The sequence below is a fragment of the Botrytis porri genome (assembly GCF_014898465.1).
Source record: "Botrytis porri strain MUCL 3234 chromosome Unknown BPOR_002, whole genome shotgun sequence".
NCBI lineage: Eukaryota > Fungi > Ascomycota > Leotiomycetes > Helotiales > Sclerotiniaceae > Botrytis > Botrytis porri.
Window position 1 is genome coordinate 3,190,713 of NW_024066076.1, and position 21,522 is coordinate 3,212,234.

A 21,522-nucleotide genomic window follows, 5' to 3' on the forward strand; every position below is an offset into this window, starting at 1 on the left:
TACATGTGAAATGAGTTGAACTTGTCAGTCATGATCATAATTGAGAATGAGGATTGTATCATTCTCGGCGTAGCTGTTCTTCCAAGCAGCCGCGAGTTAATTAACAAAGACATACACACTAGACATACACATTCCTAACACCCTTCCCATAACTACTCTACGATGGTTGTCGCAACTTCATTGATTCTCTTTCCAAGCTCTCATTTCCTCGTTCTAATTCTAAGATCCTAGAAACTTGTCTCTCGTTATTCTCCTCCAATGCTGTCAACCGTATCATTACCATTTCACCAGACTGTCTCTCGTTCTTCTCCAGCGCTGCCAGACGCATCATTACCATTTTATCAGACTGCTTCTCAGTGCTCTCTAACCCTGCTAGACGGAGCATTATCGGTCTGATAGATTGTGCTAGATCGTCAATCTGGCGGTCCCTAGAACTATTCTTTCCAATTATCTCATACCTGGCGGCTTTAGTAGCGATATTTTGTGCCTCTGCTGCAAATCTCGTGACCATATTGTCGAAGTCTGTCTGAGTGTGGGACATTTTCTCTTCGATGAGGTCTGTGTGCTCTTTCAATTGTTGTAACCGGCGATTATCTAAAGCCACAGACACCGCCCCGAGCTTGCTGTCATAACTCTGGACTTCTTTCTTTAATTGGGCGATTTGATCGGATGTAGACCGAGAATTCAACATACATTTTCGCATAGTCTCTCCATGCACTTTGTTTTCTTCCACTAGACGCGTTATATCCGTTGTATCTTTTTCCATTTTCACAACCCGCCCCATGAAAGATTAAGATTCTAGTGCTTGTCTTTTAAGAGACTCGGTGCGTACACTATCTTGTTGCAACCGGTACTCTGCTGACTCACAAGCCATCTCATCCAACCGTATTTGAAAGCCTTGGGTACACCTTTCCAAACTGTCCAGTTTATATTTGAGGGACCTGGAATCAGAAAAATCCTCTTCCAATCGAACAATCCGATCCATATAGGGTCGAAATTCGACAGCTTGCTTTTCACGGACCTCGGCGTCTTGTTTACAACATTGCAACTGGGGTTCCACAGCTAGACAAGCCATGCCCGTCAGTTTTGTTTGGAACTCCTCGAGACTCCCCTCTAAGTTTGCAACTGGATCAATAGTGGCTTGAGAAGTACAGGTCATCTTTGTTTCAAGCACTTCTATGAATGAGGCGCGTTGAGATGAGTGCCTCTTCTCGATTTCCCTACCCATCTCCTCTAGTCTGTTGTGCTTTTCTGCAGTATGACGAACAACTCGATCTACAATAGCCTCAGAAATCCTAGCCGGAAACGGATCTTCCAATCTTTTGTTGATTTCTTCAATAGACTTCTCCAATTTCTCAACCCGGTCTACAGCAACGTGAGGGAAGCTTTGCTTCTTGATGAGCCCAGAAACTTCTTTGGTGACGACATGTTGAATTCCGGATATTTTCTGTTCGAGCTTCGCAATCTGCTTTTGGTGGGTTTGAAGCTCTTTTTCGGTGTGCAACCGTAATGAGTCTTCGGGTTCTCTACCGTTAAATTTTTTTTCCCAAAAGATTCGTCGGGTAGGTAATATTTCTCTGTTATCCATTGTACTTGTTCGTCAACTGACCCAAGTCCGTGGTGGTTGCCTTCTGTCCCTCGAGGTCACTTTCCATTCTCGAAGACAGACGGTTAATGATCTCGATCTGCTCATTCAGCTTGCTCTCCACACCCGGAAAGAGGACAGCCATATTTTTCATGAAATTCTTCTGACTCTCCAGTTTGCATTCCGCATTCGACAAGAGATTGGTTAAATTATCGATGGATTCCTTCCGTTTCCCAAGCGTACTCTTCATATCTGCCAAGCTGACCTTGTCTTTTTGGAAAGAGGCATCATTTTGTGCTTTCAATTCTATGAGATGTCTATTGTTTACTATGAGTTCATGCTTCCGCGTCTCCGAAATTTGCTCCAGAGTATCTAGCCTTTTGCCATAAAAATTTCTCAACCCAATTAGGTCTGCATTGAGAAGCAATATCTGATCTCTTTGTTTCTTCATTTTGTGATCGAATTGGTGATTGAAGTCTGTAAAGCTTTCGGATATTTCTACGGCAATACGTTCCGACACCAGAGCAGACGTTTCTGTTATCGAAGAAGGTTCTTTGTTTCTTTTCCATCCTCGAGACCTGCCTACAGGATTCTTTAACACTGTACTGACTCGAAGATCACCTGTATCGGTTTCAGCGAGTAACGCAGGTGCTAGTTTTTGGCGTTTGGATTTTCTTGGCTCAGGCCCAAAATGTTCGACAGGTCTAGTAGGATCAACTTTAATAGATGGAAGTTCCCATGGCTTCTCATTTTTGGATTTCGGCTGGTTTTGGACTTCCCTGCAGGAATTTGGCTCAGATAGAGTCTCCATAGCTTTCCTTCGGGCCATGACTTTGGAGGTTAGTGCCTCTTCCAAATTGTCTAAAACTAGCCGTTGTTTGACGTTGAGACCATGCTGTATGCCGGTCGCATGGTTCATAATACCACCAAGTGCAGAACCCTCAATTCTCAGTCCGCGATCACATTCTTGACATATGGCTTCCAGATATTTATGCTCGTATGTGATGATGTATGGCAAATCACTTGGAAAGTCCTTCCCGAGCTCGTCAAATTTAGCCTTGGCTTTGTCGCACGATGGGGCCTAGAGAAGTCAGAACCATTACCGCATAACCAAAACAAATGGTTGTCAAAGGAAATACATATTACTTACACCTTTCATTAAACAAGATTCATCTATTATTGCCTTTAACGATCGGCCCATTACTTGTAGATCATCATTCTGCTCTGACGACATTGGCTCAGGACTCGCTAATGAGCTCGAAATGGGTGTGGGTGAACCAGAGTCCACCTCGTGGAATCTGTCTTTGTGCTTCAATTCTCCTAAGATGTGTAAGATAGTCGCTCAATTTATAGGGATTAGAGAAGCTCATCGAAAGATTACCCAATGATTGTGTATTTTCATCTAGTGAAAAACATCGCAGAGGCACTCTTGAAGCGTTCCAAAGAAGTGCCTTCGATTCCATCATCCGAGGATTACCAAATATCTGTGGCATAGTAGCAGGATGGGAGTAGGATATAAATGCAATAGATTGATCCTTTGATGTGCGCGTGTATTGAGGAAGTAGAAGTACAGAAGAGCTTGAGCGCGTGAGGAAAAAGCACGAGAACAATCAAGCAAACACTCGATATTATGATTACCCCGCAATCTCTTTCGCGTTTCAAACACTATGGGTGATTAAATGTCTTTTATGCACAGAATAACTCATTCGTTTTGTACTGCATAGTTTTCAATGAAGTCAATCATCGACGACTCTGATTCTGATGTGATCAGTGGGCGAGGGAAAAAATGTGGTGGGAAGATATCTTGTAAAGGTGTATCTCAATGGTACACCATATAACCTTAAAATATAAGACAAACATCAATTCAAAAAAGTGGCGTAAAGCTACCCTTACCCCAACGGTGTAACGTTAAGCAAGAACCCTTTTTATCGGCTCCGTTGAGTCTGATCTACCTAAATTTCGTCCGCTAGTCATAGCCCGAGCTAATCTATTGCAAATTCCTCACTTCATTTTGTAACCTCTTGTTCCTTCTTTCCAATTCCACAATTTTGGAAACATGCATCTCATTCTTCTCTTCCAAAGCCGCTAAACGCATCATCATTATTTTATTAGTCTGTACAAGGCTATCAATTTGAAAATCGTTGGAGCCACTTCGTCTGTTTGACACATCAGGATTGTCTATCTGACTAGTCATATTTCTTAACTGTTTGGCAAATTCTTCGATAACTTTCTCAATCTTGGCAATTCGGTCCAGAGCAGTCTGTCCGTTCGGAAATTCAGTCTCCTTTTCGTATTGTTGTAGTCGGCGCCTTTCAGCTTGCTCGTTTGTATAAATCATCTCTCTCTCTTTTTCAACAAGCTTTGCCGATGCTGTAGTGTATTCGTCATGGTGAGACTCTGAACGAGCTAGCTGCTTCTCAAATTTCTCAATGTCCGACCTCTTAGTTTTGGAAACCTTGGTGTCGTCCCGAAATAATCGAATCATGAATTCCATATCCGCGGTCTTTGCATCGATGGAAGAATCTTTGTGGTCAAGCCTCGCATTCACAGTTTTTTCCCAATCCTTTTGTTCTTTAAAAATTCGACTCATTTTGGCGGCTAGGTCTCCATTCAAACGATTAGATTCGTCCATCTCCTCAGTTAACCCCTCAAACCTATCTCTTTGCTCCATCGCTAGCCATTGAACTTCGTGCTTCTGCTCTTCCAGCTACCTTCGACTTTCATAATTCGATCCATGATGTCTACAGAAGGCACGCATATTTCTGTCCTTGAGTCGTTTGTTATCGGTATTGGGCTCTCGGATTGAAGACTGACCACTTCGGCACCGCGTGATAGCCCAAGCATCCTTCCTGAACCACCATACGTTGGCGGAGAAGATGCGAAATCTCCCGAGAGGCTGGCGTCAGATGGGTTACGTGCTGTTCGCTGGCGTTTCTTTGACGGTTGGTTATCTTCTGGATCTTCATCAAAATCGAATGCGCTGAGTAATCTACTATCGGGGCTTCTCCCTTGGTCGTCATCCGACTCCTGCCATTGTAGCCACTGTTGCTTCTCTTTCTCTTGTCCGTCTGAAGATTCTATTGCTCTTCGTCTAGTAACCCACAAGGTTCTTGTTCCATTCACACCTTCAGACTGTAGTCTTCTATCGACCTTGCTTCCATGTCGCATACTTTTCGCATGTGCATAAACGGTTCCGATGTTTGATTTGGTCTTAAAAAATCGGCCAAAACACTCATTACAGCTCACATAGAAGGAATCATTCTTGTAAGAGATCGTGTAAAGCAAGTCGTCTGGAAAATGCTTCCTAAGACTTTCTAGTCCAGCATGTATTTTTTTGCCATGGTGGAAGCTTAAAATGTCAGGTTTTCGGTTGTCTCAAAGCGGGATCAGGGCCATAATATCAATCTAAGATATGCAGTACTTACACACCCGGATGCAGGGCCCCAGTGGACTTGCAATAAAGACTAGTCAAGGATAACGCTTGATCTCGCCAGTTTATCCAAGACGGTTACATTTTCTTCTCCATTCGAATGTGTGTGAGACGAAGGTCGCTTGACTTCTTCAACTAGTCGCTCGAGCTCGTTTTCCATTGTATTCGTGGTTAATGAACTAGTGTTGAAGTCACGTCAGTTGTTGTCCCTACAAGGGATCACGGAATTAGTTCTGACATGACAGTATAGTTTGATTACAAAATAAACAGCAATTCACCTCTTGATGAATTTGGATTTGGGATGACCGACGCGTCTTACCAAGTGCCACATCGCGTGAAGGTAAATGCTGGATGGAGCACGGACATGATGATCTTGCCCCGCAATAATTTATATTTAGGGTTCTCTTTTCTCACCTGTAGAGCTCAACTCATTTATCATCACAACAGAAATAGGAAGATATTGAATCATGAATTGATGGAAATGTGATCAAGTTAATAATTTTATATATTAATTATAGCTTAATGCCTCGAAGAGTCTAACAACTCCCACTCCTACTTCCACTAACATAGTTTAATACCGAATAGCCTATATTACTAAGTAGCCCACTTTAAAATACATACAAAATTTGTTTATATATAACTATATACTTTATTTATTTATTAATAGAATTTTTTAAAAATTGAAATTAGAATATTTAATTATGTAAATATTATAAAAACCTAATCTGTTTTGGAAAATCCAAATTGATATATGAATTATTATTAAAATAATATTTTTGTAATAAAAATCATAACAATCTTGATTTTTTTTAAAATATAATAGAAATATTTATGTAAAAACTAGATTTTTGAAAAATTAATTTATTATTATTATTTAATATCTTTTTCTTTTACAAAAATAATGTTTGGTTATTAAGATATAAATATTAGAAAAAGTTTAATATTGGTGTATTTTGAAGTGGCCCATTCGATGATATAGGCTACTCGGTGTTAAACTATGTTAATCAAATTTATTTATCACTATTGATTTGGTCTCTAAGGCGAGAAGCTCGTTTTTGTACATCATCTTCCGCGCCCAAGTCACGCTCTTCTAAGATCTGCAAACGTTTTCTCAGTTCCTCAAGCTCAATGGTGTGCTCGTCAGCCACAGCTTCTACTAAAATTCGACCATTTTTGAGAAACTTGATACTTTCCTTAAGGCTTGTAACCTCATCCTTGTGGACGTTCTTTCTTGTTGACAGTCGGTGATTGGTGATATTGAGAGACTCACGGACAGAGTTCAATAATCCATAATGTCGCTTATTTTCGTTAACCAAGTTTTCAAGTATTTCTTGCTGTGTGGCAGCAATTTTTCGTTGCTTGTGGAGCTTCCTGGCAAGCTTCGCTAATGTTTTCCCTTTGGCAACTCGTTCCGCTTTTAAATCCTCAACACGAGCCTTTACTGCTTCGCTTTTTGCACTCTTTGTCGCTTTTTTGTCTGCAGCGTCGTGGATATCTAGTGGCTGGTCTTTTCCCAATCGAGTCTGTATATGATTGCCAGGCGTATCATAACGGGACTGTGTGCCATTGTCTGAAGGATCTGTATGATGGGTGACTAAAGTTGGGCGTGGAGTTTTTTCATGAGATTGCACCTAAAACCAAATTTAATCAATGTCTATCTCTACCAAAGACGAACGAAATAACCAATAACACATACCAATAGAGTTCGTTTGTTACTAGAACTTGAGGATTCTGGCTCCATACACTTTCGCTTGTTTGAAGCAACAGCTCTAGCACCGTCTAAGTTGATATTATGAGAAGATTGCTCGGAATAACTCGCCGTCGTGGATAGCCCAGCAACAGGTCCATTCTTGGCAAGTGCACCATTCGAACCTTTCACGTTGGCGACATTCCCATCTTGAGACTTTGGCGCTTGATCTCGTCGTGCCATCGCGTCCATCGTGAGCTTCTTGGATCATTTCCTCTGATTTTCTCTAGTCTTTCCTTCCTGGTCTGTACATAAGTTGTTGTGATAGTTTTCTCACCATTGCGAGTCGCCCTGCTTTCAAGTCTGTCGGCATGAACAGCACTCTCGATATGACACCTTATATATTGGATGCGGCTCCCTTGATCCGAAACCTTATAAAGCTGGGCTGGACAGTCGTGACATTTGAACCAAAGCTTGTTGTTCTTGGATACGAGCTTGAGGTTATCGTTGGGGTATTTTGAATTCAAATCGCGAAGCGCAGAGGTCAATCGAGAGGTACTTAATCTATGATCCGAAGTATCCTTATCGTTTCTTTTGAGGTTTGTAGTGACGCGAGTGGTTGCGAGTTTGAAGAAGCAACATTGCCTACGGGAGATACATTTGGAAAATTGGTGCGATTGGAACTTTTGAGTGACTCATTTTGAACGGTGCTTGAGATCGATGCATCGCCAATATTGGCTTGAGCACGTCCGTGATTTTCATGAAACTTTCGATTCTGATCTTTAGCCAAGCTAATTGCCTGATGAATCTATATCAAGTTAGCGTACATTCAACGAAAGTGGTGCAGTAAACCCACTAATTTATCTGCTTTCAAGTCATTTCCTGAAAAGCTAGCATGGTTACGATTTGATCTGTAGATGAAACCCACCACTCTTAACTGACTTCACATATTGTTTCGTCAAGTTAATAGCTTCAATTAGATCTTCAAATAAGCCCTCAGGTTTTCCGATACTCTTCGTAGCGTATTCTGAGCGCAAGGCAGACTGCGGGGAGAGCAGATATTTGTATAGGTGTTTAGCGCATGTTTCACTTGAACGATATTTACCAATATTGCATTCAGGATGAATGGTGAATAGAGGTGAAATTTCGCGTTCTGGGTGACCGTACATGCTTCTCTCGCATACTTCCTGATTCCCAGATGGAAGGAGGATTTTGACCTAGCAGGCGTTTCTTAGCAATCTTCCCACTAAAATATACCTAAACAAAATCCGTTAACCTCAACCAGTTGTTCAATAATCGATAGCAAGTCCGTTTCGCGAACTCCATGGTGTATGCAGATGAAACTGTCAATGATGTTCTTCTGAGATTGAGGCTCTGGATCATTCAAGGCTTGAGAACGAATGATGTCGAGAACACATTTCATCAACGACGTGGTTCTATCTTCTTCTTCGCTGGAGGCATCCATTCTGACTCAGAGGTTGGTAGATAAAATTTAAGATAATGGGCTTGTAGATCAAGAAGGCCAAACCAATGCGTGTGTTTAATGCAAGACTTGCATCATCCGTGGGGTCAGGTTTCTGAAATCGTGGTAGGAAAATCTAGCAAGTTGGTTTATTAGAAGGCTAATAAAATCGTTGGAGCTGTGTTACAATAGCGTGAACGCGTAGACGATAATATACATGACGGGAAATTTCCCTTTGTTGAAGTTAATTTCGTCTACAGATGCATCTTCGTGATTCAATGACACAGTAATTAGAATATATTAAAATAGGCTCTCCATCTTAAACTGGCCATTGTGAAGGACTGAAATTTTATGCGAGTTTCCAAATAGATTTTCTTCCATTAGGGCGACATACATATCATCTAGTCAGCTCAGCTTTGAGATGGTTGTTCAAGAGCTGGCAATTTGTAGCAAAAGCATCAGTTCCGTGTTGCTCACGTATCAGGCATGAGCCGCTATCAAACAGTCTAACAGCTCGACTGTTCGCTATGCCAAAGTACCAATCTTCCGGTATATAATGTGCACTTTGATATCTCTCATAGATGAACGTTCGGCCTCAATTAGTAGTTTCCTAATCTCTTCGAAGAAATATGATTCACTTGAGGTAGCTCGAGAATTAGCCTTGATCACCCCCCCCCCAACAGCTTATGGTAATCGGCCTAATGACCTGCCAATATACCCTCTTGCGTGCTGAGAGCATGTTTGAATATTCAAGAGTTCTTCTCCAATCACTCAGTCTTGAACACTAGTATACGAGAAAGTAGAGACATTGCTTTAACAGTCTTGATTCATCTCCTGGCTTAATGCTGGGATGACCTGGAGATGTACCATCCAGATTTCTGTGCTTTTGTGCCTAAATCACTATAGGAGTGCGTTGGAAGGTAGATGATTCTATTCACAAGATATCACATGACTATCACGTTACCTGAAAAGAATAATATTCAACCATCTGAAATCTCTCAGCACACCAGTTCTTTGCAAATTTTGCACTCCATGAAAAGAAGAAGAATTTAAAAGTCCTTATAAAGTCCCCAAAATTAAACCACAGCACCCGCACCACTTTTATCAACTTATCTAGACCCCATTCCCCACAATCCTCACCCGGGAGCCTATTAACCCCACTTTCATCAAAACCTCCACCTAGCTCCCTCCACCCCAGCGCTTATCGAAACGAACATAAGGCTTCTCGAACATTTGATGATATGCATGATCCTACGCTTTCGTATTCTTAGATACAACATCTCTAAATTTAACTTTGATAAGATTCGCTTGCAAAATGATCTTACAAGGAGAAGCCGATAAGCTTAAGCGAGAGAAGGATGGAAGGATTGTTCGTTGTAGAGAAAGAGAGGTAAACGAGGTATTTTTAGAGCCCCAATGTACGATGTGCAACAAATCTTTGGAATTGGTATGGTGTGGCTTAAGAGTCTTGGTTTGGATAGATAAATTGGTAGATGGATGGTAAATAGGGTGGGGTGATGAGGGGAGGAGGAAATACAGGTGGCTTGAATTCGTTGTTGAAAGTGAAGTATAGTGATGTGAAGCTTTGTCCCCAAAGACCTTCAAAGATATTTCAATGAAGCTATGTTTGGGGCCGATACCCATAAGCTTCTCAAAGAATATACGGGCCTGAGAAGCGAACCTTCCAGTTCTTTCCATCCGAGCAATATATCATGGCATTGAGCTCCCAATACGGGAAACAGTATGAAATACCACAGCACCATAGGTACAGAAAATCGAACATCACAGCCCCTCTCAAAAACGATATTAATAGAATTTCAAATCCAGACATGCAACAAAAGTAACAACCAAAACAATCTAGGCAGTATATAACCATCTCACCTGTCACTACTCAACAATACAAATCCCAATCGACACCAAGAAACCCGAAGAGAAAGCGCTAAGATTCCACATAGCTAGGAATGCAGGACAAAAATAATTAACCATGACGTTAATCAAGACAGAATTGAAGCAGGGGGCCCGTGACTCAAGAAACCACCAATGGACCACAAGGCTGACATATTTATTACCTCCTATTAACATCTGTACTAGAACTTACTAAGAACATTCCTTTAAAACCAGGCTGAGCATCGGTACTGCCTAATTGATTGTCGTGATACAGGTTTCCGCCTGGGAGTCGGCAGTCGAGCGAATCTTTATCAGTCTCAACCGCGCGTCAAAATTTAGGTATTTTTATAATATAGCTGTACAATAATGAGGGATCGGTCTAGAGTACTATATTCTTCAGAATAATGATGCAGGAGATATATTTCGTCTCTTTTGTTGCACGTCTCATTCATCTCTAAAAATAGGACGGCTTTGGAGAAATAAATACTACACGATATGAATTTCGACTCGAACTCTGGCCTTTGATTCCGACACTCATTATGTTTGTTCATTTACAGGATCAAAATTTCATTCTATATTTTCTGAAATCTTCACATAACTCTCTTTTTTCTCCACATATGAAATGATCTAATTAGATCCGAAACACCAAGTTTCTCCCATTCCAACACACAAATTTACCACCCAGCCACACACTAACAAAATACATCAGCTCACAACTGCAGAAGGTTACCTGGATATTTTTCATTCGTAGTGGCTTCAGTCTCTTCTCCGTATCCAAAATATGTCTCCAGATTACTCTACCTCAATATCCTGCACAAAAAAAGACGAGAATAATCCAAAGATAGCAAATGCCAATCCAACCTCCCACACAAGCTTCAAGCTAACCACGAACAGTGTCACAATCTGCATTTGCAACTCCTTTGATAGAGATGTGATGAATACCTTCAAAGCATGCTCGTAAGCACCTCTAGCTTGCAACACTCGCCTCAAACTATCACCATCAATGGTGTAAATCATACTTCTAAACTTCGCTTCGAAGATACTGGAAGGTAAGGCAACACCGCAAACAAACCCCAAACTTTGAACAAATCCCCATATTGCGGTGGCGGTCGCGACGTCGGATTCTAGGAGCGGTGCTTGTATTGCAGGTAATGTAGCTGTAAGCACAATTCCAGCACCGGCTGCGAAAACTCTCTGCAGTATGACCCAAACGGCTGTAGAAGAATTCTGATCCAGATTGCTAAAGCATCCAATGGCAACCGTAGCAAGTGCAAACCCTAGAACTTGGTTTAGTCGATAATATCCAACTTTAGCAATCCAAAATCCGCCTAGAATGCCAAATGGAACCATTGGTATGGCTGCTGCAAGAGTGTGAATCCCCGATTACTGCGGAGAATCAAGTAAGACGGCTTGAAAGTAAACGGGCAGAAAATGAATGGCCCAGTACAAGAGTATTCTATGAAGAAATGTGAGCAAAAAAGCTAAAGACGATATTCTGTGAGAGAATAGGCGTAAGGGTGTTGTGGGTTGCTTACAGAATGGTGAGTTCTCGAAGGGCATGTATAAAGGTAGAGCCATGAAGCCTAATAATAGTGGCACTTTTCGTCCAAAAATATCAGCAAATTGTCCATAAAATGGCTGTATTGCAGTGAAGGTGACTGTATAAGCATTAATGACCCAAACGTAGCTTGATGAAGAATTCAAATTGGAGGTAATTGTAGGTAAAGCGGTTGATAAGATTGTAGAATCGAGTGCACACAATACAGATGCAAGACACAAGCCCGGGAAAATGGCCCAAAATTGCCAGCCGTGTCGTTTGGTTGAATTTGGTTCGGGGTGGGAATCAGCATTCCCTTGTCCAGGAGATGACGGTGGTTCTTCGTTCATGTTCATCAGTAATATGTGCTGGAAGTTTTCGACTTTGTGACTTTTCAACGAATCATAGAATTTGTTGTTTTATACCAGGAGGATTGAAACAGCTTAGTTCGTTTGATATATGTGGTCAAGTAGAAATTGGACACGACAAGTAGCTCAACAGTCGGTCTGCGGCGAAGCAATGCAAACCTTTATTGCACTTTTACCCGGCAAACCAACACGCTACAAATTAATGTGGAAGTGTGTTCTCGGTAGATAGTAATAGGGAGGGGCTAGTCAATAATAAAATCGCGCTTACTACATGTGACTTCGAAAGACCAATATAGTATACTAGGTAAACGACTGTATGTATTGGAAATTCTTCCCGATCGCGGGATCAAATATTGGCATGTCTTGAACTTTATCTAGATCAGCATGCTATACTTTTTCGCCTGTTTCTCCGTCGCCTGGGAGCTTCCCATAGATATATGAAGATTGACAGAACGTGCGTTATTATATACAACCAGGTAGAGGATAATGAAGTTCCTCGTCTATAATCGTTTCCTCCATAAAGGCTCAGTTCTAAAATGCAACTAATCATACAATTTGATGGGTCGCTAGTATTATATCAGAAAACTACCATCCTCTCATCCAGAGAAGACCCATTCTCCTGGATATTCGAATTCGACATCTGGATCTTGCATCTAGAGAGCATTAGTAGATGGTCATCATATCAGATACAAGAAGGCTTACCATTGCATCCCAATTGACACCGTTAAGAGCGGAATTCATCGATAGATTACGATTTGCTTCTGCACTTATCTGTGTCTCCTGCCCTTTGTAGTTATTCCTCATTAATTGTAAGCAATGATATACACTTTTCCGAGCCTCGGCTATGATTCCCTCATCAGCAGAAGCACCTTTCTGAAGTGCTTCTATCTGACCGCAAAGACAAGATATGAAAACATGTCCTTTGATATTAGTATCGCCCCTCATTATTCGATCAGAGGCCCAATCGCGCCCACTACGAAGTACACGTAGAAGTTCTGATTGTTGAGGAGGTGGTGGGTTGATTGAGAAAGATAGTGGAGGATCCTCTTCAAGTTGTTGGTTTAGTTCCAGGCCAAGGCCTATATGTGCATGTATGTAAGTCCCCTTCGTGATACCGGATGCGGTCCAGGTAAGCAGGGTCCAATCATCGGGCTGGGATAAGTTTAATTGCCCCGGAAGTGATATTGCTGGTCCAAGTAGAGATAAAGAGGTTTCGAGGCAGACCTTTCGAGAGAAATAATAGGTTGGATTGACTTTGGCTTTAATTGCATAGGGCCTGTGCAAGGCCAAGAGGAAGTGGGTTGAGTAGAAGTCATGAAGCTTAATTTGAAAAGGGGTTGGCTTTGTTTCAGAATTGGATCTAAGGAATGACTGGAGTAGTGCGGAGCTAGAACGAATTGATGTTGAGAGTCTAGTAGTATGTAGTCGTTAGTCCCTTATGATCTTCAAATTCCTTGACTAGCATAAAGTTGTACACAACGAAACATATTATGAATACCAAATTCCCAAGGGGGAGTACTTACGTGGATCCTAGACGCAATGTATCTTCGTATGAAATCTCATTTCTGAAACTATTGATGGCCTTTGCTATTTCGAGCCTCGTACAGAAGGTCCTCGTTAGTGATATTTGAATTGAAGTTCGAGTGAATGCCGTTACTGGTTTTGATATTGGTGCTTTTTTGGTTGTTTCACTGATTTCAGAATCATCGATATTCGCTGGTAGCTCCGTGTCATAATCTTGTGTATTGATTAAAGGTGACATTCCAAGATCTTGACTTGACTGTAAAGAAAGTTCCAAAACTGTTGCCCAAAGTCGTCTCCGTATCTCTGCATGATATGGCCCCATCTTGGGAAAGTGTACCGGATCACGATGGAGACCCAAAGACATGGCCAAGTGATAGACAGAACCAGAAGAAATCCATGTGAGATCGCCCTCGACGGATTTTACTTGACGAGCTATAAGAAGTAGACAATGAATTTGTAGACCTACAATGTTGAGACGATGCTTTTCGGGTGGTGCTGCTACCCAAGCTTGAGCCGCCGCAATCCAATGTTGAGCATTAGGATGTAAAGAAGTGGGCTGTATAGGATCTTCGTAAAAGCTTGTTCCGATGGCCATCACGAGTAGTAATTTTATGATAAAAGCCATATCCGCTGCCGCGGGATTCTTCCAATACGATGCATATTCCTCTTCAAATGTTGGAATATGTAATATACGATAGACGGATTCAAAAGTTCGAAAATATGCGTTGACGAGACGATCAGATGTCTCCTTCTCCGGGACAAAATCGCGGTATTCACTCGTTACTGATGACTTTGCACCTCTGAATTCTTTCGCCTTTCTACCCAATGCCTTGCATTTGTTCAATAGATCGAAAACTTCCCCCCCCTTGCTTAATGGCCCAAGCTCTTTGAGTTTGGTCAGATGTTTAGACTTTAAACATATTAGCAATGTAAACGAGATGGTGATGATTGAGTTAGAATGACGGTTTTGGGCGAATGCAAATGCTATGGTTCAAAGCGGAGTGGGTAGAAAAAGACGGTAGATAAAAGCAAGAAGAGATCCTGGGGCACTGAGATGAAATGGAAGGGACCAGGAACGGCATAATATATTAACCTACTTGATCGATTGAGTTCATCCAATGACTTTGCCCGAAAAATCTTGTTTTGGAAAGACTTCCCCTTAAGCTAGGGCCTCTGACGTATTTATCGCTAAGTAGATTTGGGCCATCATTCATAGCATCAGTTTCAGATATTATCTGTTCTAACTTGTGTACTCTGTCTAGGAGAGCTTGTACAGTCGGATCCGATGGGTTTTGATGTGGTACAAGGGTCTGTCCACGAAGTGGAAGTGATCCATCAACGATAGAGGTCGTTTCAGCCCAGAAGCTTGTAGAATTCGGTAGGATACCATTGGTTACATTATCTGTACCACCATTGCGGTTTGGTGATGCGTGGGTGGTACTTCCGGGACTGTGGCCTACGGTTGAAGGTGTGACAGGGTATTGGCCATTCCCATTGACCCGGGATCTTTTAGACTGTGGAGCTAGATCGGAGCTATATTGACATGCTGATGTTTTTGAGGAGATACATTGACCACATGGCATGTTTCGATCACATTTTATCTTCCGACGTCGACATTGTATACAGGATAAGGCTGGCCTGCGACGTTTCCGGGGCTGAGTAGGAGGCGTGGGAGGATTCCTTTCCATCCTTGACGTTTGTAATACGATGGAATTGATGTCCATTGTAAAGAATAGGACTGAATTGGATGTTTTTGACAGAAGGAATGAACTCCGACGGTGTATTGGGACGGTTGATCTGTAGACTTAGACCGATTGGACTGATTGGCATGTCAAGCAAGCAAACAATTTAGATGCAGATCCTGTCCGAACAAGTGTAGGTATTTCGAAGTTGTACGGATTTATGACGGTATACTAAGTTGAATTGAAAACAAAATGATGAAAAGACCGAGATGAGATTGCAGGAGTATAAGAGAAGGAAGAGTTATGCTCATACGATACCATGAGCGGAGATAAGAGGATTATATATATAAATATTTCGGACATTGATCCATTCACCCGATAATGCCGGATGATGTAACAACCAGAGCTAACACCCAAACGGTAACGGTGATAATTACTAAGAAACCATGTGGCGCAAACTTTAGAGAGCGAGAGAGCCTTCGAGCTCATATCCCAGCACTGCCCAGGCACTTGAACCAATCGGGTTAATTCATATTCGTGAAGCTCGCTCTTTCCGGATTTAAAGAATTCTCCGTGATACCGTTCCGATGAACGAACTCTGCGGCGTCGACATCGATTATCTCCATACCCTTGCCGCCATCATACGATGGAAGAAAGTAAGGATAAAGGATGGGCAATTGATCATTATCAAAAACTACATCGCCAACAACAACTTCACAACCAACAACTTGTCACACATTGACCTTCGTTGCTTCCTCAAAAGTTGGACGCAATACCAAGAAACTATCAAGCTATCAATTTCCTCATCATCCCTGCTTACAAAACAATCGACGCGAAGTACGGGATCTGCGTTTTCCTATCCACAATGCAATCCACCGAAACCCATAAGGTTAAGGGTGACCCCACAAGCTTTGGCATGCCCGTAGATTCCGGCGTTGACATCGAGAGATCAGTGGAGAAGGCGGAAACCAAGAACGGAAGGTTGGAACCTTTTCAAAGCGAAGCCGAAAAGCAAAATGCCTTTATAATGGATTTTCCTGATGGGGGAGCAAGGGCGTGGTCTGTAGCAGCTGGAGCAGCTGGGGTTTTATTCTGTACATTTGGATATATAAATGCTTTCGGTAGGTCTGTCGAAATTTCACCCCTCCCGTTTAATGTCAGATTGTTCAACCATTGTCTCTCCTTTACAATAGCGCGGTTTTTAAAAATTAGCGATAACTAACGATATACTTTTAGGTGTTTACCAAGAATACTACCAAACCCATCAACTCTCTCATCGAACCCCTTCCGATATATCATGGATTGGATCTCTCCAGGTATTCTTTCTCTTTAGTGGAAGTGCTGTGGGCGGCCCACTTTTCGATCGTTTTGGAGGAAAAACAATATGGCCTGCTGCACTTCTATACGTTTTTAGCGTCATGATGACTAGTCTCTGCAAGGAATACTATCAATTCATGCTCGCACAAGGAATTCTGGGTGGAATAGCTACTGGTATGACAATGGCGCCTGGAATGACAGCTGTTGGTCAATATTTCAATAAAAAGAGAGGCGCGGCAATGGGCATCACAGTCGCTGGGTCTTCAGTGGGAGGTGTTATATTTCCAATCGCCCTAGCAAAAATGTTTGCGAACCCAAAACTGGGCTTTGGATGGAGTGTTCGAATTATCGGATTTATTATGCTTGCAGTCCTTGGAATCTCTTGCACGACTCTCCGAGCGCGATTACCCCCTCGAAAAAAATCGTTTTTCCTCCCAGCGGCATTCAAGGAGCTTCCTTATATTACTTTACTGGTCTCGGCTTTCTTGATGATGCTCGGTGTGTTTATTCCTATCTTCTACCTCCCATCTTATGCCGTTCAGTATGGAATGAGCACGGAGTTAGCTTCATACCTTATTTCGATACTCAATGGCGCTTCATTCTTTGGTCGTGTTATTCCTGGTATTTTGGCAGATAAAGTTGGCCGACTGAATATGTTGTGTGCGGTCGGCGTTTCCACGGGAATACTAGTATTTTGCTGGCAAAGTATTACTTCTAGTGCTAGCATCATTGTTTTTGCGGCTATCTATGGATTTTGCTCGGGGGCAATCGTGTCACTAGTGACTCTATGTCTTGCAATGGTCCCTAAGAACCCTCAAAACATTGGAACTTATATGGGAATGGGTATGTTCGTCACAGCATTTGCAGCTTTGATTGGTCCACCTATCAATGGCGCACTTGTCGAACAGTACCATTCTTATGATCAAGTTGCGGACTTTAGTGGTGTTGTGGTGTTGGTTGGTGGATTATTTGTTCTCGTGATTAAAGTTGTGGAAGGGGGAATTTTGAAGAGGGTTTAATTCATGGGTTCATGGGACCGGAAACGAAAAGTGCTATTTTTCTTTGGTGGGAAGGGACGAGGCGAAGAATGAAAATGCGAATGGGTTATTGTTTACGACCATAGACACCCTCCACTTTTTAAATGTCTAGATTTGATTTATCTGCGGCGCAACAGATACCCAAGAACGGTTGTTATTGTGTTGCTTGGAGACACGCTAATGGGGTTTTGGAGTACAATTTACTATTTCTCTCCTCATTTTTCCATGATTTTCTTTAGAATCCACTTCTTAATTACATGATTGGCACTTCAAGTATTCCTCTACATGAAAATGTAATACTTTCAATGAATGATTGAATGAGAAAGCAGCGAAGCCTAATGTCAAAAAATGGAGCGATTATAAGGGGAAAGGCACTCCATAACTCAATAGGGCAGAATTAAGGCGCGAGAGATAAGACAAGCATCCAGTGTATCGAAAACAGCCCAGTATGACGCGTATACAACCCTAATTTTGGATAGCTTGGCAATGTAATACATCCAGAGCCACACTCATGTACCCCAGATTCCACAACGCACAACGTGGAGAGTTCCACGTCACCTGGAAAGAAGAAAACCGAAGAATGCCTGATCGATCCAATCCAATCCAGACCATTCAATCTTCAGTTCTTCAAAGAACCAAGACTATCATGAAATTTAGCCTATAATTATTATAGTCACACAATCGTTTAAGCGAAGTGTGCCAAGCGGCATCTGACTCGGTGTAATATATTATCGGAAGATATCTCCTACAATCCTACAAAATCTTATGGTGAAGTGAGAAATTTAGTGAGAATAGATTGATTTGTAGGAGATTCTTCCCCGTGTTTTGGCGGTTGGGAATACAGCGGATGCTTGTTTGTGGAAAGATGAGTGCCGGGAGGGAGGCGGGTAGACTGGCCGACGGTGTATCTTTTGCTTTCTTTCTTGAAGATGTGAGATGGGAATGCGTGTTTCTTATCATTGAGTATCTCGCATTGTCTTTGGAGATGTTCAGATAAACAGTTAGGCGACGGAAGCTTTGGGGGATATTGGGATCCCGGGCCGTTAAGACGTTGAAGATGCATCATGTGTTGATTTTCTCACAAAGTTCTACGTCGATATATGAATCTCGTATGTAAGTCTGGATCTTGAGAATTCGGTTCCTTCTTTTGTACTTTCTCGCTTGCTTCAAAAAGTCACAATGCATTTGAAAATTTTCTCAAATCTTCTGGTTTTTGTGGCGACGGTTGCTGCGCATGGATATGTGGATAATGTGACGATTAATGGGATTCTTTATACTGTAAGTCTTTCCTTCCCAATAAGATTAGATTAAGCCTAACATATTTCAATCCAGGGATATCAAGTAAGCCGCTGTCGAACTCCAGATATGTATCTTATTGACATCGTCTCCTCTTCCAAAGCCCTATTCAGATCCCTACTATGCTACACCACCCCCACGTATCATTCGTCCAGTGCAGGGCAATGGTCCTATCACTGATCTTACGCTTATTGATCTTCAATGTGGTGGTTATACCGAAGGGGGTGTTGTTGGTTCTACACCTGCAAAGTTGACTGCGGGTCCGGTTGCGGCTGGGAGCACGATTAGTTTGAGATGGACGTTGTGGCCGGATAGTCATTGTAAGTTTTAATGATTTTGTTTTCGATGAGTTTGGAAGCGAGATATAGTTAGGAGATTGTTGAGTAGATGTAGCGGTGCTAATTGAGATTCGTCAAGCCGGTCCAGTAATAACTTATATGGCGAAATGTCCCGCTGCAGGATGTAGTAACTATTTACCCGGCACTGAGTAAGATTCTTGCCTCTTTCCTACTCAAATACTCACCTACCACTAACACCACCCCCACAGCGCCGTCTGGTTCAAAATCCAAGCCACCGGCCGCATCGGCAATACCACCGTCTGGGGTGACACCCCCCTCAAAACCGCCGGAAACTCCTATTCCTACACCATCCCCTCCTGTCTCTCCGCCGGCTCCTACATTGTCCGTCATGAGATCCTCGCGTTGCATGCGGCATGGACTTACCCGGGTGTGCAATTCTATCCAAGTTGTCATCAGATACAGCTTACGGGGAGTGGAACTAGTACGGGTCCCAGTAGTAAGGTGGCCATTCCGGGGGTTTATAAGGCGACGGATCCAGGGATTGTTTATGATATGTATGCGGTTCAGACGTATAAGATTCCGGGACCGGCGGCTTTTACGTGTTAGATGGGGGGATCAGGATGGGGATGGGTGGGGGTGGTATGGGAGGGGGAGAAGATGGGTAGTGGTGAATAGGCTGCGCAAAAATTATCCGCACCCACGGGTAACCTGCAGATAATCCGCTCTATAGATTATCCATTAGTGATTCTACTTATTCCATAGATTATTTACAAAGGCTTTAAAATTATCTATTTTATACAAATAATCCACAAATTATTTATAAATAATCTAGAAATATATAAGTAAACGGATTATTTACGGATTATTTATAAATAATCCGTAGATTACCTATATATAATATTTATAATTAATATAAATATTAGTATAAAAATAAGAAATGTATAAAATATATTGATTATTTATAAATTATTTAAAGCTTATTAGTATTCAATCTTAATAATGATTTTCAAGCTATAAAATTAGAATTATTAAAGAATAGGTAGAATCAGATAAAAATATAATTTAATTGATTCTATTACTTTTCGATAAAGTTATAATAGATATATTGTAATAAGAAATATTATAAAACCTTTTTTATAATAAAATAAAATTTAAAATCTAAGTCGGGTACCCTACTTTCGGGCCACCCCTCTTTTGAGCCACCTTAAAAATTTATATTATATAATATTAAAACATTAATTATTTAATAATTATTTGGTATTATAATAAATACTTAAGGATATACTTTCATTATTATTATTAATATCTCCCATATCAATTTCATAATTTCTCATTTCAATTTACACCTTTCTAATCTCTTTAATTTTAGAAAACTTCGAATTTGGATTAGTTTTTACCTTATGTTTTTTTTTAAAAAACAATTTACTTCAATTAATGTTCTAATTACTTTATTTGATACCTAGATTACAGAATTTTATAATCCTTAGTATCAAATCCCTTAATAATTTTTCTAAAAAGCTAATAACAAATGTAAAGATCAATCTCTTCACTCTAAAGGAATATATATGTATATAATCTTAAATCACTAGCTTTTTGAGGTATTTTAAAAATTGAAATTATGGATTCCTTATTCCATTAATACATAAAATTATCATTAAAAAGTAAATTCTGATTTGTAACTTCTTTATTACTATTCTCAAGCAATAATCTGAATATAATAGGCTTAATGTGATTTAAAAACTATAAACCTAAAGCTTTTTATCCAATTAATATATTATACTTTATTAAATTATTTAATTATACTTTCTAATAGTATATAAGGAAATTAATCTTTCTAATTATTTCAGAATCCAATAAAGAGACTAATTTATTAAGATAATGTTTATATACTCTTTTAAAAGGTGAAAAAACGAATAAATTAAAAGGCTATAGGATGTATGATATATATAATGAAAGGAATAAGAAGTGTATGTTATACTTAAAGTATTTATATATAAATTTAATAATTTTATAACTTTTATGCCCGTTTAATATAAGGAATCTCAACTCATTTGGTAAGGGGGGGGCTGTTTGAGGTATAAAGACCTTTTTAAGTCATTCTAGAGTAATATTATTTGTAATCTACTTATTATTTATAATAATAAAATGCCACCCTTTATAAGGTTTCAAATCAGCCGAAAACTATTATTGTTATACTGATTTCCCCTTCAATATAATAAAGAAATTAAAAGCTTTTCTTATAATTAAAATATACTTTATAAATAATATCCAAGCTCTAAAACCAAACTCCTTTTTCTGAATAAAACGATATTCTAAGTTTCCTAAAACTAATCCATTTAATCCTTAGCCTTCTTGTATACCTACTTCATCTATATTATAACAATATTGAAATTTAATATAACAAATTAAAA

The 21,522-nt window shown here is 40.6% G+C and overlaps 9 protein-coding genes across 9 annotated transcripts; 2 read left to right on the forward strand and 7 right to left on the reverse strand.

The window, feature by feature from the left end:
• Positions 1-157: 157 nt before the first annotated feature.
• EAF01_001953 (uncharacterized protein) lies at positions 158-766 on the reverse strand (the record flags this gene model as incomplete). Its single annotated transcript, XM_038910203.1, has 1 exon — positions 158-766. One exon carries the CDS (start codon positions 764-766, stop codon positions 158-160), a length of 609 nt encoding a protein of 202 aa, XP_038775015.1.
• A 24-nt stretch (positions 767-790) lies between these two features.
• Positions 791-3,078, reverse strand: EAF01_001954 (uncharacterized protein; the record flags this gene model as incomplete). Its single annotated transcript, XM_038910204.1, has 4 exons — positions 791-1,515; positions 1,610-2,666; positions 2,736-2,905; positions 2,967-3,078. 4 exons carry the CDS (start codon positions 3,076-3,078, stop codon positions 791-793), a joined length of 2,064 nt encoding a protein of 687 aa, XP_038775016.1.
• A 494-nt stretch (positions 3,079-3,572) lies between these two features.
• Positions 3,573-4,175, reverse strand: EAF01_001955 (uncharacterized protein; the record flags this gene model as incomplete). Its single annotated transcript, XM_038910205.1, has 1 exon — positions 3,573-4,175. One exon carries the CDS (start codon positions 4,173-4,175, stop codon positions 3,573-3,575), a length of 603 nt encoding a protein of 200 aa, XP_038775017.1.
• Positions 4,176-4,258: 83 nt separating this feature from the next.
• Positions 4,259-4,753, reverse strand: EAF01_001956 (uncharacterized protein; the record flags this gene model as incomplete). The annotated part of the gene is made up of 1 exon (XM_038910206.1): positions 4,259-4,753. One exon carries the CDS (start codon positions 4,751-4,753, stop codon positions 4,259-4,261), a length of 495 nt encoding a protein of 164 aa, XP_038775018.1.
• Positions 4,754-6,095: 1,342 nt separating this feature from the next.
• Positions 6,096-6,954, reverse strand: EAF01_001957 (uncharacterized protein; the record flags this gene model as incomplete). Its single annotated transcript, XM_038910207.1, has 3 exons — positions 6,096-6,112; positions 6,286-6,646; positions 6,712-6,954. The coding sequence occupies 3 exons, from the start codon at positions 6,952-6,954 to the stop codon at positions 6,096-6,098; spliced, it is 621 nt and encodes a 206-aa protein (XP_038775019.1).
• Positions 6,955-10,843: 3,889 nt separating this feature from the next.
• Positions 10,844-11,938, reverse strand: EAF01_001958 (uncharacterized protein; the record flags this gene model as incomplete). Its single annotated transcript, XM_038910208.1, has 2 exons — positions 10,844-11,412; positions 11,587-11,938. The coding sequence occupies 2 exons, from the start codon at positions 11,936-11,938 to the stop codon at positions 10,844-10,846; spliced, it is 921 nt and encodes a 306-aa protein (XP_038775020.1).
• Positions 11,939-12,552: 614 nt separating this feature from the next.
• Positions 12,553-15,460, reverse strand: EAF01_001959 (uncharacterized protein; the record flags this gene model as incomplete). The annotated part of the gene is made up of 4 exons (XM_038910209.1): positions 14,578-15,460; positions 13,480-14,390; positions 12,659-13,367; positions 12,553-12,609 (listed from the first exon to the last, which is right to left on the reverse strand). Exons 1-4 carry the CDS (start codon positions 15,202-15,204, stop codon positions 12,553-12,555), a joined length of 2,304 nt encoding a protein of 767 aa, XP_038775021.1. The 5' UTR covers positions 15,205-15,460.
• A 196-nt stretch (positions 15,461-15,656) lies between these two features.
• EAF01_001960 (uncharacterized protein) lies at positions 15,657-17,787 on the forward strand. The gene is made up of 2 exons (XM_038910210.1): positions 15,657-16,283; positions 16,399-17,787. The coding sequence occupies exons 1-2, from the start codon at positions 16,028-16,030 to the stop codon at positions 17,496-17,498; spliced, it is 1,356 nt and encodes a 451-aa protein (XP_038775022.1). The 5' UTR covers positions 15,657-16,027; the 3' UTR covers positions 17,499-17,787.
• Positions 17,788-18,695: 908 nt separating this feature from the next.
• On the forward strand, positions 18,696-19,717 carry EAF01_001961 (uncharacterized protein; the record flags this gene model as incomplete). The annotated part of the gene is made up of 5 exons (XM_038910211.1): positions 18,696-18,794; positions 18,849-18,857; positions 18,916-19,132; positions 19,230-19,299; positions 19,360-19,717. 5 exons carry the CDS (start codon positions 18,696-18,698, stop codon positions 19,715-19,717), a joined length of 753 nt encoding a protein of 250 aa, XP_038775023.1.
• Between the last annotated feature and the right edge of the window lie 1,805 nt (positions 19,718-21,522).